Source organism: Malaclemys terrapin, chromosome 4 (genome assembly GCF_027887155.1).
Source record: "Malaclemys terrapin pileata isolate rMalTer1 chromosome 4, rMalTer1.hap1, whole genome shotgun sequence".
In the NCBI taxonomy this organism is placed as follows: Eukaryota; Metazoa; Chordata; order Testudines; family Emydidae; genus Malaclemys; species Malaclemys terrapin.
In genome coordinates, this window is record NC_071508.1 from 61,146,607 (window position 1) to 61,161,519 (window position 14,913).

At 44.9% G+C, this 14,913-nt stretch overlaps 1 protein-coding gene across 2 annotated transcripts in view; it reads right to left on the minus strand.

The window, feature by feature from the left end:
- KIAA1549L (KIAA1549 like) overlaps positions 1–13,798 on the minus strand; it is a 211,277-nt gene extending 197,479 nt beyond the window's left edge. For both annotated transcript variants that reach the window (XM_054028136.1, XM_054028135.1), the window contains exon 1: positions 13,414–13,798. In XM_054028136.1, coding sequence (XP_053884111.1) covers positions 13,414–13,630 — 217 coding nt within the window. In that variant the 5' untranslated portion in view covers positions 13,631–13,798. The remainder of the gene's footprint in view (positions 1–13,413) is intronic.
- Positions 13,799–14,913: the final 1,115 nt, after the last annotated feature.

Consider the following 14,913-nt stretch of genomic DNA (forward strand, 5'->3'; position numbering starts at 1 on the left):
TAGTTCACCAAACTGGGTGGCTGACTGGTAAAGTGAACCTTTCAAGGCTTCCCTGAGCTGTATAGCTCTGTGATGAGCTTTTCTAATAGTCCTGGTGTCTGGCTATTCAAACTCAGCAAACAGCCGCTCCACCTGGTGGCAAGTTGTGTCCCTTTGCCTCACAGATATTATGCAGTACACAACAAGCTATAACAATTGGAATATTTTTTCACTGAGATCCAATCTCATGAGTAAACAATGCCATCATGCCTTCGGTCCGCCAAAAACACGTTCAGCTGTCATTCTGCACCTCCTGAGCTGGTGGGTGAATCTTTCTTTGGTGCCATTGAAGTGACCGGTGTAAGGCTTCATGAGCCAGGAATACAACAGCTAGGCTGGGTCGTCCAGGATCACTACTGACATTTCACAACTTCACCAGTTCTGCCAGTTGGTAAAGAATATCCCTGCTTGTAGCGATATGCTAACTGTGGCAGCTTTATGCCAACATAACTTGCATTAACCAAAGTTTGTTGTATAGATACAGCCTTAATGGCATCTACCGAACGAACCCACAGGTTCACAGAAAAGGTATCAACTTTCCCACTCTTGCTGTAAGGAGGATGACAGGTACCTGCTCTGAATGCAAGGATTTGCAGTGTAGAAGGGCTAGGTCATTGTGGGAAATTAGTTAATTTCCACAGCACACCATAAAGAGTGTTGTGGGGAGACAGGAATCAAATCTGGTAGAACGTGTCAAGAAAATACTCTCCAGAAAGAGGACTGGGGCTGAAGGCAGAACATGGTGGGGTTCTCTCTTCCTTTCTGGAGTCTGGCTGATGTGAGCCATCCCTTTACCTTGGGTTAAAGAAGCTCTGCAGTATTTGTGTTTGGCCCTGAAAGGAGCAGGATACTTTTTACATCTACCTGATTAGGATACTGGATCATACTGGATCAGACCAATGGCCCATCTAGTCCAGTACCCTGCCAGTGACTATGGCCAGAAGCAGATGTTTCAGAGTTTGACGAAAGAGTAGAAACCCTGCATTAGGCAGTTATGAGATAATCTGCCTCCAGGGAAAGATTGGCTTATGCCCTGACAATGAGGGTTTATATCCCTCATATATCTTATATCCCTTTTAGTATTTATTCTGGTTATCCATATAGGAATGTAGAAATTGCCAGACTGGATCAGACCTGAAAGTAGGGTTGCCAACCTTCTACTTGCACAAAACCGAACACCCTTGCCCCTGCCCCACCCTGCCTTCAAGGCCCCGCCCTGCTCATTCCATACCCTCTTCCCCCCACCCTCCCTCACTTGCTCATTTTCATCAGGCTGGCTTAGGGGGTTAGGGTGTGGGAGGTGGTCAGGGCTCCAGCTGGGGGTGCGGGCTCTGGGGTGGGGCCAGGGATGAGGGGTTTGGGGAGCAGGAGGGCACTCCAGGCTGGGTGGATGAAGCTGAGGGGTTCGGAGTATGGGAGGGAGCTCCGGGCTGAGGAAAGGGGTTGGGATGTGGGAGGGGGTATGGGCTCTGGGCTGGGGCCAGAAATGAGGGGTTCGGGATGAGGGAGGGGACTCTGGGCTGGGGCAGAGGGTTGAGGTGCGGGGAGGGGGAGGGCTCCAGCTAGGGATGAGAGGTTTGGGGCACAAGAGGGTGCTCTGGGCTGGGAACGAGGGGTTCGGAGGGAAAGAGGTGATCAGGTTTGGGGCAGGAGCTGCGACCTCTGGGGTAGGGCTGGGGATGAGGGGTTTAGGGTGCAGGAGGGTGCTCCAGGCTGGGATCGAGGGGTTTGGAGGGCAGGAAGGGGATCAGGGCTGGAGCAGGGGGTTGGGTTGCAGGAGGGGGTCAGGAGTGTAGGCTCTGGGAGGCACTTACCTCAAGCAGCTCCCAGAAGCAGCAGCATGTCCCCTCTCTGGCTCCTATATGGAGATATGGCCAGGCGGCTCTGCACACTGCCCTGTCTTCAGGCACCGCCCCTGAAGCTCCCATTGGCTGTGGTTCCCGGCCAATGGGAGTTGCGAAGCCAGCACATGGGGCAGCAGCAGCGTGCGGAGCCCCCTGGCTGCCCCTACATATAGGAGCCAGAGTGGGGATATGCCGCTGCTTCCAGGAGCCACAAGGAGCCACAGCAAGCAGGGAGTCTGCCTTAGCCCAGCTGCGCCACCAACCGGACTTTTAATAGCCCGGTCAGCATTTCAGTCAAAAACCGGACACCTGGCAACTCTACCTGAGGGCTGTCTAGCCCAGTGACTCTCAACCAGGAGTCTGGGGCCCCCTGGGGGGCCACAAGCAAGTTTCAGGGGGTCCACCAAGCATGGCTGGCATTAGATTCACTAGGGCCCAGGGCATAAAGCCCAAGTCCCGCCATGCAGGACTGCAGCCTGGGGCCCTGAGCCCTGCCACCTGGGGCTGAAGCCGAAGCCTGAGCAACTTAGCTTCGTGTTGCCCCCTATGGTGTGAGGCCCCGGGCAATTGCCCTCCCTGATAGCCCCTAACACCAGCCCTTGCTTTTATATGCAGAAAACAGTTGTTGTGGCACAGCTGGGCCATGGAATTTTTATAGCATATTGGAGGGGCCTCAAAAGAAAAAGGTTGAGAACTCCTGGTCTAGCCTACTTTCCTGTCTCTGACAATGGCCAGTACCAGAAGCTGCAGAGGAAGGTGTAAAAACTCCGCAGTAGCCAGATCTAAACCCTCCCACCCGCTCCAATAAATCTCATCCTGATCTGTAATAGCTAGAGACTGGTTTAAGCACTGAAGCATGAGATTTAATATCCCCAAAAATGTTATTATTAATTATGGGAACACTGGATGTGCTTGTTCTCCAGATAAACGTCTAATACCTTTCTCAATCTTGTTATATACATTGTTTGACAGAGTTTTTGAAGAAGACTTCCCAAAATGATGACAGCATTGAACAGAGGTTTTCTTTTTTTCAAGTAGGTGGCAGGCTGGCAGAATAATATCAGAATAATTATTTAATGCTGCTGGGGGGTTGTTTTGATGTAATATTAATTATGTATTCAAGCCCCTAGGGCTTTGTATAGGCGCATTTTTTATTTTTCAATAAAAATAAATGAGGGCAATTATTATTATTAATATTGCAGCAGCCCCCAAATGCCCCAGTGAGAATCATTGTACAGATATGGAGGTAAGCACTGTACAAATATGAACAAGGATGCAATCCCTGCCCCCAAAGAACTTGCCTTCTGTTTTCCAATATAGCATCCCATACTATGTATTCTCTCCACTGAGTAATGCCAAATCTCTTCTTTTTCCAACTGGTGTGTCAGAGATAACCCTATCCCACACTCTTTGTAAAACCCCACGTGTCTACCTGGTTCCCACTCTCTGTGCTGAAGAGGAAGGCTGATACAAAATTTTAAACTATTTTCTCCGAGTACATTTTTGTTTCTAAAACAGCAATGAGTTTAGTTCTAGTAAGTAGTTAATGGGTTCGTGAACAATATTTGTACTGAGGTACTTATGCAGTGTGGCGATTCAATGATGCAGCCATTACAGCCAGAATAAGAGTTTCTGGGTCATTCAGATTTAGTTACATTTACATTTTTTTGGACATTTGAACCCTGAATAGATTCCCTGTGTGTAATGGTATTATTAGCTGAGCTGGCTCCAGCTTTGAAAACACCTCTGCTGGTAACAAACCTGTACCTACCCTGATTTATGCAAGCCTGTATATTGATTGTCTCTCATTAGTGTTTTTTAAGTCTATTACTGATATTAATGTCATAACATAGGGAGGGATAGCTCAGTTGCTTGAACACTGGCCTGCTAAACCCAGCGTTATGAGTTCAATCCTTGAGGGGCCACTTAGGGATCTGGAGCAAAATCAGTACTTGGTTCTGCTAGTGAAGGCAGGGGGCTGGACTTGATGACCTTTCAGGGTCCCTGCCAGCTCTATGAGATAGGTATATCTCCATATATATATATATATATTTCAGATATAACTGGTGAAAAGACGGTTTGATTTTCAGAGGTGCGGGGCATCTATAACTCCAGCTAAAATCTGCTGTGGACTCTCAACAACTCTAAAATCAGCCTTTAAACATTTAGCGCAAGCAGAAAAACCTTTCATCCAAAATGTTTTTGATACTGGATCAAAGAAATTTAAACCTACAGTACCACAGAAGCATAATCAGACTGCAGTATGCTAAATTAAATGTAAACAGACCACTGTCTGCTAAAAACAAAAATGAAAAGGAGAGTTTTGAGGGTTCCCTCATACTGCCTCTGGAATCTCCAGTTTAAAGACCACAGTTCTTAGAACATCCTGCAATCATGGAAAGTGATAAAGCTGTGCATTGTCCCATTTTCTAACTAGCCATGACTCTTATAAAAATTCAGTCCTTTACTAGCAATGCACCCATCTGCCCCAGCAGTTCATCAGATTAAAAGAAAGGACCAGTTAAGTCTGTAATGGTTTCTTTTAAATCAGCTTCTCAGCACTTCAGTGACACACAAAATAACAATCTAGCTCCTTTTGTTCTTTTCAAAACAAAGAACTACTATTTGATAATTAATTGTTCAAGGGTAAACTTCAGTTTTTCCAGCTCTTTTCTTACCATTTTTGCGTTAGCAGCCTCTACATTTATTTTAGCAGACCCTGTTCAAAAAAGTACTTTAAAGAAACTGTGAGAAAAGTAATACATCTTATTTTTCCATTACTTTGCTAGAAACATCAACATTTTTCATTTTAATTTCATATATTTAAAAATATAAACTAATTTGTAACGAGCCTCTGACTCACTGCCTTTTAAAAAATTTGTTCTACACCATTCACAATTTACACTTCATTACAAAACAACTTCCCAAGGGTTACTCTGTGACCATCAAAGGGTTTCATTTTATGAATACAGATCCTTTGAAGCCATTTAAACTAGCTAGCTAAAGTTTCTTCATTTATTTGCATACAAACAAGTATGTAATGAAAGTATAGGCTCTCTAGAGGGTGGAATAACACAGAATAATCCTGCTAGATTTTGCTAACTGACATTCAGATGGATTTTTTTTTGTTTTAGAAATTTTACTTTTCATTGTACAGGTACATGGTTTCCAGTTGTGTTGCCTGTAAATAAAGTGTCAGGCAATCTTACTTCCAATTCTGAAAGAAAATGCACATGTGAGAGGAAGGAGTGAAGATTTTCAGCAGCAAGTCTAATCAATGCATCATAACCCAGTCTCCAAACTACAAATACACCTCTACCCCGATATAACGCTGTCCTCGGGAGCCAAAAAATCTTACGGCGTTATAGGTGAAACCGCTTTATATCAAACTTGCTTTGATCCACCAGAGTGCGCAGCCCCGCCCCACCCGGAGCGCTGCTTTACCATGTTATATCCGAATTCGTGTTATATCGGATCACGTTATATCAGAGTAGAGATGTATCAGCACACATGAACAGGCCAGACACTGGATCACCACTGAAAATTTATACTGTGACAACGAATACACTTTTTCCACCATATTCACAAATACAGAAATAGGATACATGGTGTGACAGAAACCCTCTTGGGAGCTGCCACCTGATGTGCCAAGACTACTTCTACCCCTGCCTTCCCTGCCAGCTCCGGGCCCCAGCACCCTGTCTTGCTGAGCCAGACACTCCTGTCTACTCCAACAAAGACCCAGAGTCTGAATTCTTGCCCCCAAAGCTGCAGGTTTACCTGAAAGCAGCTAACAGAAGTGTTTCTGTCTTTAACACTCAGATGCCCAACTTCCAATGGGGTCTAAACCCAAATAAATCCATTTTACCCTGTATAAAGCTTACACAGGGTAAACTCATAAATTGTTCGCCCTCTATAACTCTGATAGAGAGATATGCACAGTTGTTTGATCCCCCAGGTATTAATACATACTCTGAGTTAATTAATAAGTAAAAAGTGATTTTATTAAATACAGAAAGTAGGATTTAAGTGGTTCCAAGTAGTAACAGACAGGACAAAGTAAGTCACCAAGCAAAATAAAATAAAATGCGCAAATCTATGTCTAATCAAACTGCATACAGATAATCTCACCCCTCAGAGATGCTTCAGTAAGTTTTTTCCTCAGAAATGCTTCAGTAAGTTTTTTCCTCAGACTGGACACCTTCCAGGCCTGGGCACAATTCTTTCCCCTGGTACAGCTCTTGTTCCAGCTCAGGTGGTAGCTAGGGGATTCCTCATGATGGCTCCTCTCCTCTCTTTGTTCTGTTCCACCCCTTTATATATCTTTTGCATAAGGCGGCAACCCTTTGTCCCTCTCTGGGTTTCCACGCCCCCTCACTGGAAAAACACCAGGTTAAAGATGGATTCCAGTTCAGCTGACATGATCACATGTCAATGCAAGACTTCATTGCCCACTTGCCAGCACACACGTATACAGGAAGACTTACAGGTAAAACACACCCATCTGCAGACAATTGTCCTGGTTAATGGGAGTCATCAAGATTCCAAACCACCATTAATGGCCCACACTGTGCATAATTACAATAGGTCCTCAGAGTTATATTTCATATTTCTAGTTTCAGATACAAGAGTGGTACATTTATACAAACAGGATGATCATACTCAGTAGATTATAAGCTTTGTAATGATACCTTACAAGATACCTTTTGCATGAAGCATATTCCAGTTACATTATACTCACTCATCAGCATATTTTTATAAAATTATATAGACTGCAATGTCACACATGGGTTAAAAAGTAATGGAGAAATGCAGCACCTCTGTAAAAACAAGTTTCAGAGTAACAGCCGTGTTAGTCTGTATCCGCAAAAAGAAGAACAGGAGTACTTGTGGCACCTTAGAGACTAACAAATTTATTAGAGCATAAGCTTTCGTGGACTACAGCCCACTTCTTCGGATGCTGTAAAAACATTCACTGAATAGGGTTGCCAGGCATCATTTTCAACCAGAATGCCCAGCGGCGCCGGTCAGCATTGCTGACTGGGCTGCTAAAATTTCGGTCAGCAGTGCAGCGGGGCTGGCAGACTCCCTGCTTGTCCCAGCTCTGCACGGCTCCCAGAAGCGGGCGGCACATCCGGCTTCTAGGTGCAGGGGTGGGCACAAGGGCTCTGTGTGCTGTCCCCGCCCCGAGCACTAGCTCTGCAGCTCCCATTGGCCGGGAACTGTGGCCAATGGGAGCTGCGGGGGCAGCACCTGCAGCTGCAGGCAGCATGCAGAGCCCCCTGGACCCTCCATCTAGGAGTTGGAGGGGGAACATGCCTCCACTTCCAGGAGCCATGCAGAGCCAGGGCAGGCAGGGAGCCTGCCTTAGTCCCACTGCGCCACAGACCGGGAACCACCTGAGGTAAGCACCACCTGGCCAGAGCCCGCACCCCAAAGCCCTTCCTGCACCCCAAACCATTGCCCCAGGTTGGAACCCCCTCCCAAATGTTATATCTGATTTCTAGCACAAAGCCCAAAGAACACACCATAAGCAGACTTTCATCTTTAGTTTCTGAAATAGCTCCCCAGTTTAGGAGAAGATAGTGAAACTGACGTTCATTGGGCTAGTGCTAATGGATCTTTTAAAAGCACAATCTGTGTTCATGGATATACTTCAGATACCTACCAGCATGTTACTTACATCTCAGATTTTAAGAGCATTCAGTTCTTCAACTGTAAAAGAAGGATAATACTCCCACCTCATAAGGGTGTTGTGAGGATATAATCCATTAATGATTGTAAGATGCTCAAATACTACAGTGAAGAGGGCCCTATGAGTAGGTACAGCTGGCTCAGATATGGACTGCTGGAACGTGGGTGTAGATGAAGTAGTATTCCAACATTCAGAATCAGCAGTACCCTCTTCTAAGGGGAGATGAGAAGTGAGGGCCCCAACTCCTGGTGCCAGCACCAACTGCTCCCCTCAGGTGCATATACAGCAGTCTTTGAGCTTTAATAAGGAGAAAGGTCTATCTGCTAACTTGTCTTTTTACTCAAGTGGGTGATATTACTTCGGTAGAATCCTACTACTTCTGTCCTAGCCACCTCTATTTAACACAGACTGTTTGGTTAAGTGGAAATTAGTTTGGAGTTCTTTTGTACTACTTCCTCCTCTGAGAAAAGGCCTGCAAAAACTTCTACTCAAGTATGAAAATATTATTTACTCAACTTTTGGAAAAACTATTTATGGAAGAACCAGCTGTCTTGTCCTTGGAAAGCGCCCCTTAATAATTCCAGAGACATTCTGTAAGACCCATTGTTCCAAGAACACAACCTCTTAACACACAGGAACCAAGAACACTAACCATTGCTTTAGACTACAGAAATTGCTCTTTCTATCTCCCATACATCTATTGCCTTAATGAATATCTGAATATGGAATTTTTCCTCTGAGTTGTATTAGCTGAGGAGACCTAGATGTATGTCCATCCACAGCCTGTCAGAGATGCTCCTTCCTCTTGCCGGAGAGCAAGTGTCAATGAGAGCAATGTGGATTGTTACCTGTGTGTGGTCAAACTGAGGTTTAGGTGCTTATGACTGCAAGCAAAATGTGGATCAGTCCAACCATTGCAGTGTTTCCTCCCTGAGTCAGTCTAAAACAACAGCTCTCAGAAGATTGCAATGTCCCCACTCATTTCAGTGATATGTTGACTCTGAAGCCTAACAGAATTATAGAGTTTAAGGTCAGACAATAAGGTAAATGTCAGCACTTTTAACTGTTTCAGTCCTCATCATTTCAGCAGAAACATCCAGCTACTGAGGGAATGGAATGAGTAGGCAGCATTCTCTGCCACCATCAGTCTGACCCCAAGCATAAGTTGATGGGGGCTTTCAAAACGCAGCACTGTGAAAAATTAAGAGAATTCATTATACTAAGTTGAACATATTACTGGAGGTCCCAAAAAAGCACTACCCCGAAGTCAGTTAGAAGTAGAGGCATTAATAATGTAAACATGGACATACTTTTAACATGTAACCCTAGTTTACAGTATAATTCACTTGTCCTTCCCTACATAGGATGTGGTATCATACAATCTATGTAGATATTAACTTATTTGAGATATCTCAAATCCTCCATCCCCACACAAACACCAAGAGTAACCTAGCTTTGCACCAATTAATGTGTGTTCATTTCGGACTCGCAATCTACAAGGACCAGGTTTATGTAATACGTATACATCAATCATGCCCTCTAACGCACCCACATAAAGAAGCACAATTCCCAGAGATGTATAGACCCCTCTGCATGCTCTCCATGGCCTACTTCCTCCATCCCGTGCAGAAGAACCACAGTGGTTCTACTGTGTTTTGGCTAAAATGAGCCAAGACTTGAGACTTTGTAAATAACATTTCATTGGTTAATTTCCAACTCTGCTATTCATTTGTCTTGTTTATTTTCCTAGGGCAAGCATTTACAAACATTTTTTTCTATTTGAATTATCAAAACCACTAAACACTGTATATCAGAAAAAGAAATTAGTAGTTTAATGCTCATGAAAAACGCTGGATTGATTCATCTACAGAATGAAGAGAAAAAGGATAGTATGGCCAGTGACACTGCAAGCTTTATACAATACCTCATTAATGTGTGTCAGCTCTGCACTGGAGGAACCACCTTAGCGTTTAGAAAGTAGCTCATTCACCATGCACGTGAAATCCTTGGCATGCTCACTGAGGCTAGCAGCAAAGGTGCCATTTTTGATGGCAGTTTTTGTGATGTGAACAGCTATCTACCAGAACTTTGACTGAGATATACTACAGATATGCCACTTTGGGCAGTGATCTCATTCGTTCTCAGAAGCTACTCAGTACTCAGACAGGAGACATGCATAGAAAACCCCAGATCTATGGAGAATAGTGCTGGCAATTCACCAGGTGACACTGTGCTTTCTGAGTCATTGAACCAAAGCTCCAGGTAGTATTAAGGGGCACTGCACTGAATGTGCCATTATTGTTTATGCAATTATTACTACTTATGGTAGGGACCCATTGGGCTAATGCTCTGCAAACACATGGGAAGATATGGCCTTTCCCATGACAAGCTCACCATCTAAACTGAACAGATTAACTATCAGCAAAATGAAAAAGGCAACTCTTCTTAGCAGGGCCGGCTCCAGGCACCAGCTTGCCAAGCAGGTGCTTGGGGTGGCCACTCTGGAGAGGGGCGGAACGTCCAGCTATTCCGCGGCAATTCGGCGGACGGTCCCTCACTCCCACTTGGAGCCAAGGACCTTCCGCCGAATTGCCGCCGCAGATCGCGATCGCGGCTTCTTTTTTTTTTTTTGCCGTTTGGGGCGGCAAAAACCCTGGAGCCGGCCCTGCTTCTTAGTTACCATTTTTTTCCATGTCCCCCACACTCACCAGCTGCAACCCCTCTATCCAAATGCTTCAGCCAATGTGCTCCACCACTGCAGACCAATGGGTCCTTCTTCCAGCCTAGATAGCTCCAGCTGCTCCTCCTTGCCACCTCACACTGCAGATTTCCTTCCCTCCAGTGGGCGCCCTGAGTTGGAAGCAGGCCTGTGGTCTCTCCTGTCCCTCTGCAGTCCTTGCAAACAGCTCCAGATGCTCTCCCACCTGGACAGAGCTTACCTACACACAAGAGAGTTTTGGATCTGCTGCTTTCTCTAAGGCTTTGTTCAACACTGGGGCCCTGTTGTGTTTGGCTCAGTACAAGCACAGAGGTAGAAAGACTGATCCTGTAAGGAGTTCCTTGCAGGGGAATTAATTCATGCCACATTTTCTACCAAGTTCAGTGAATACACATATTTCTGGTAGCTATAATCCCCCATCACCAACCTTCAGGACATAACCACTATTTAAAAATCAACTCTACTTTCACAAAACTAAAGTTCTTCTTTATGAATTGCTCAGGACCGCAGAGCAACCATAGACCACATTCTCTTTCCCCTCCATGAACAAAACACACTTCTTTGCCTTCATACACAAAAGGCCATACACAAACCATACACTAAAACAACAACAAAAACCATGTGCAAATTTCCCCCTCTGCGGAGAAGCCTGGAGAAGGAATAACACATGACAAATAAGTTACATTGCTTACTGCACCATTGGAAGCCACTCATGTAACAGTGATGGGCCTAGTATAAGAACTGGTACAACCACTGAAGTCAATGGAGCTGAGCCAATTTACACCAGCAGATAATTTGGCTGCAAATATTTACATTAGATTCAATCTGTTATTCAAGTGCAAAGCTACATATGCATTAGCATCCAATTGGTTGAATTTTATAAACTAACAAGAAGAGAAATGTTTCAAGAACCCTCATGAGAAAAAAAAAGAGTATTCTGGGGTGAAATCCTGACCCTATTGAAGGCAGTGGGAGTTTTTCCATTGATTTCAGTGAGACCAAGATTTCACACCCTATATCTAAATGGAAGGCAGAAGCTTTTATGCTGATGAAAATTCAAATTCAACAAATTATTCAAATGAGAATAAAATAAATTAATCATAAGTCCATATAAATATAAGGCTGTTGTATTTGTAACTTCACTCAAAGCGCTACACGAATGTTACTAACGACAATAGGTTTAATTATGTTCCAACTGCTTCATTTCAAAATTATGTATCATCCCTATTTACACTGGATAAAAAAATGTATTTAGCTATTACAAGCTAAAGTGTAGTTTCTTTTTTATTAATGACCCCCGATCCTGTCCTATTTCCAGTTTAGGTGATTATATTCTATGGCCTATCTAAAATTCCCCTGTAGTTTCAATTGGTCAGTATTTTTCACTTCCTGTATTATGCCGCTGTTAGGTAGTTTTGCTGTATGTTATTTAGCAAATTATCAGCTTTTTATTTCACTCTTGGCCATGTGATTCATACATAGTTTTGCAAATGCTTTGGGATTCTTCTGAATTAAATATTATACATAAAGGTAAGCTCATTATAATTTCACAAAGGTGATCAAGGAGCAATCATATTGTAAATACTTTTGTTGACTACTAACCAGACTAAATGATGTAGGGACCTTAAGAAGAAAAATGCATCATATCCCATTGCCTTCTCCAAATTAAAAATTCAGTCATGAAAGATGGGATGTATTAAAGTGGATATATTTCATTTTTTAATTTAGACTTAATGTGAGAGTTAATATGAAATGTAGACTGAGTTGTCAAGTACGATGCTTATAGATGAAAAGAAAAATGTCTAGTCCCCCAATCCTGTGCCACAAAGAATAATTTATCTTATATGAATAAATCAAACTACAGTATTTATAAATTCAGAGCAAGTAATGAAGTATGAAGCATTGGTTCTTTTTAAATTCACAATTTGTAAATTAGAACCTGCGTTACATTAGAGCCATACCCTACCTCAATTGCACACAATTACTGTACATTCATTCTAAAACAATGTAGATATGGGAGCGCTATATCAAAGAAACTGAATTACGCCAACTACAGTATGCATTTTACCATTTAAACATGAAACAGCAATAGAAATACAATAAGCAATAAGAGATTTGTCAAAAAATAGGGCAGTGTATACATTTGTGTTATTTTTTAAAGCCAGGGCACTAATTTAGCCTTATATTGGTACTAGTCTATTTCTATTGTATTAGCATAGCCTTAGATTTACACTTCTTGGTGTCTAAAATGTTAGTATAATACATTTAATTACCACTCAATAAACATGCCCACTGCTCTTTCCAAACAGTAACTATTCTTGCATTGAGGTCAACCAGTAAAATTATTACTATCAAAACTAAAGACAATACAGAATGGACTTCCAAAACAGTCAAGGAAATCAGAAAAATATAACCTAGACATACTTAGAATTCTAAATTGCATTTGAGATTTGTTTTACACTCAGATCTTCAAAGAACTTGCCCCCCCCCCTCAAAAAATGCCCACAAAAGAAACGATCCTGTAGTTTAACAAAAGCCTCTTGCAGTCTCTCTTTCCCTGCCAGGTACAAGAGCTAATAGAAGCAGACTGTCCCATAGGAAAAGAGGATGATATTAGTCTTGTATTGGCCAAAAAGGACCAGAGAGCTCCTTATGTTGTAGGACTTCTACAAAAAAAGAAGAAAACCAGCTAGAATGCCTCTCTTCCATTATATTTAACCTCTGCTGGAAGGGGGAGGAAGTCTGGATTACATTTTACAAAGCATATTTTAGACTTCAGTTATCCGTTTATCTCACCCTTAGCAAACAAAGTATTATAGACATATACCAAATATAATAGACCCCTTTTCCATTGCAGTGAAGTGCGGCTAATATGCAGGTAGCTGTAACTTTTATTTACTCAAACCCGAACCGCCCTGCAAACCCATCCTCCCAATGAATGGTACTGTCTTCCGAAGGCAGGTTTCTGACACTGCAGTAGCTTGTAACAAAAATATGGATATGCACCCTGCAGCCATCTCCGCGTAAGAAACCAGCCCCCCGGTCCTCTGGAAAGAATGGTCCCTGCTCAGTGCACCGCTCCGGGGAGGACTCAAAGATCAAGGCGTGTTCCTTACCCTGTTCAGCCTGGACACTCTGGAAAAGGGCTAGGATCACCCCAATCAGCATGACAGCCCTGGAGATGGCCCCTTGGCTGGTAGGTGGCTGGGAGCTCCGCCGATCAGGGGATCCTAGGGCTCTGCCAGCTGCCCAAGGCAGAGAGGCGGCAAACAGGTCCCCCAGCTGCCCGGGATGCTCACACCTCTGATCGGCCCCCTCCTCACCGAGAGCCATTTGTGGGGCTCACACATCAATGCCGCTCCCTGCTTCCAGAAGCGCCCGAGAGTCCCACGGCTCACGGAGCTCCGCTGGCCATGGCCCCCCGGCCCTGGGGGAAGGTGCCGGAGAGGGCGCCGCGCCGCCGCCGCCGCCTTACAGCCGGTGCAGGGACTGTGAGGAGCGGCTGAGGCTGGGGGACCCCATGGCGCCCGCGCCTCTCCCCGGCCGGCGCAGGGGGACGCGCTGCCGCTGGCTGCCCACGCTGGGCTCAGGGGGACGCGGCGCCGGTGCCCCTCGCTGGCTGCTCCGCTCCGGCTCGCGCTCTGGGGCTGAGCCGGGCAAGGGCGCCGCAGCGACAAAGGAATCACGTAGCAACCAGCCGCCTCCCCCCTCTCTCCCTCCCTCCCTCCACTCCAGCCCAGCTCCTGAGCGCCGGGAGCTGAGCAGCGGAGGCGGCGCTACCGGGGCGAGGGGGACCCCTTCTGGGCTCCTCAGCCACCGAGAACCCCGCCTCGGGGGTGTCTCCTGCCCAGCCCCTTACCCAGCCTTGCTGTACAGCGCGGAGCACAGGGCTCCGGCCCTGGCAAGGATTAGTCAGACACAGCTCGCTCTGGCCCACCAGTGTTTTTCCCCTAACGCCCAGGACCAGCTCCCTCAGAACAGGCCCCCCTTTCTCTGTGCGGCCTCGGAGCCCTTGCCCAATGGAGGTGGGGGGCACAGCACCCTGTGGTGAATCAGACAAGTGCCTCCCCATAGCCTCTCCTCCACCCTACTGGCACTGTTGTGCTGCGACTACCCCCTCCCTCCTCAGTGGTTTTTTAGTATTGCCCTACAGCCGGCAGTACCACTTCAACCTTTCTCTTCAATGAGTGACCATTTTCAATTAAAACAGCACAAAGAAATGAGTCAGAGATTGCTAGTCTATTTGCAACCGTACCCTGCCCTATAACTTAAGGGAGACATAAGGAAGAGGGTACAGCTGACTGTCTCAGCAAAGCCCTCAGCCTGTTAAAGCCCAAATGTGAGAGTCTAACCTTTAATACAACAAAAAATATACAAGAACCGGAAAATGATGTGGTTACAAGCACAGGGCCAGCAGAATGAATGGGGCACCTACCCCAACTTCTTTTTATCCTATTGACATCCCACTCATTGCAGTTTCAATACATATGCCTGGTCTTTCTCATAACCTTTATTATTATATGTAGGCACCAGGATGTTATTTTTTAATGTATGAATTAAGCTATATTAATTCAAATGCCATTCCTTTGGCAGTGATATAAAGTTGGTAGGAATCT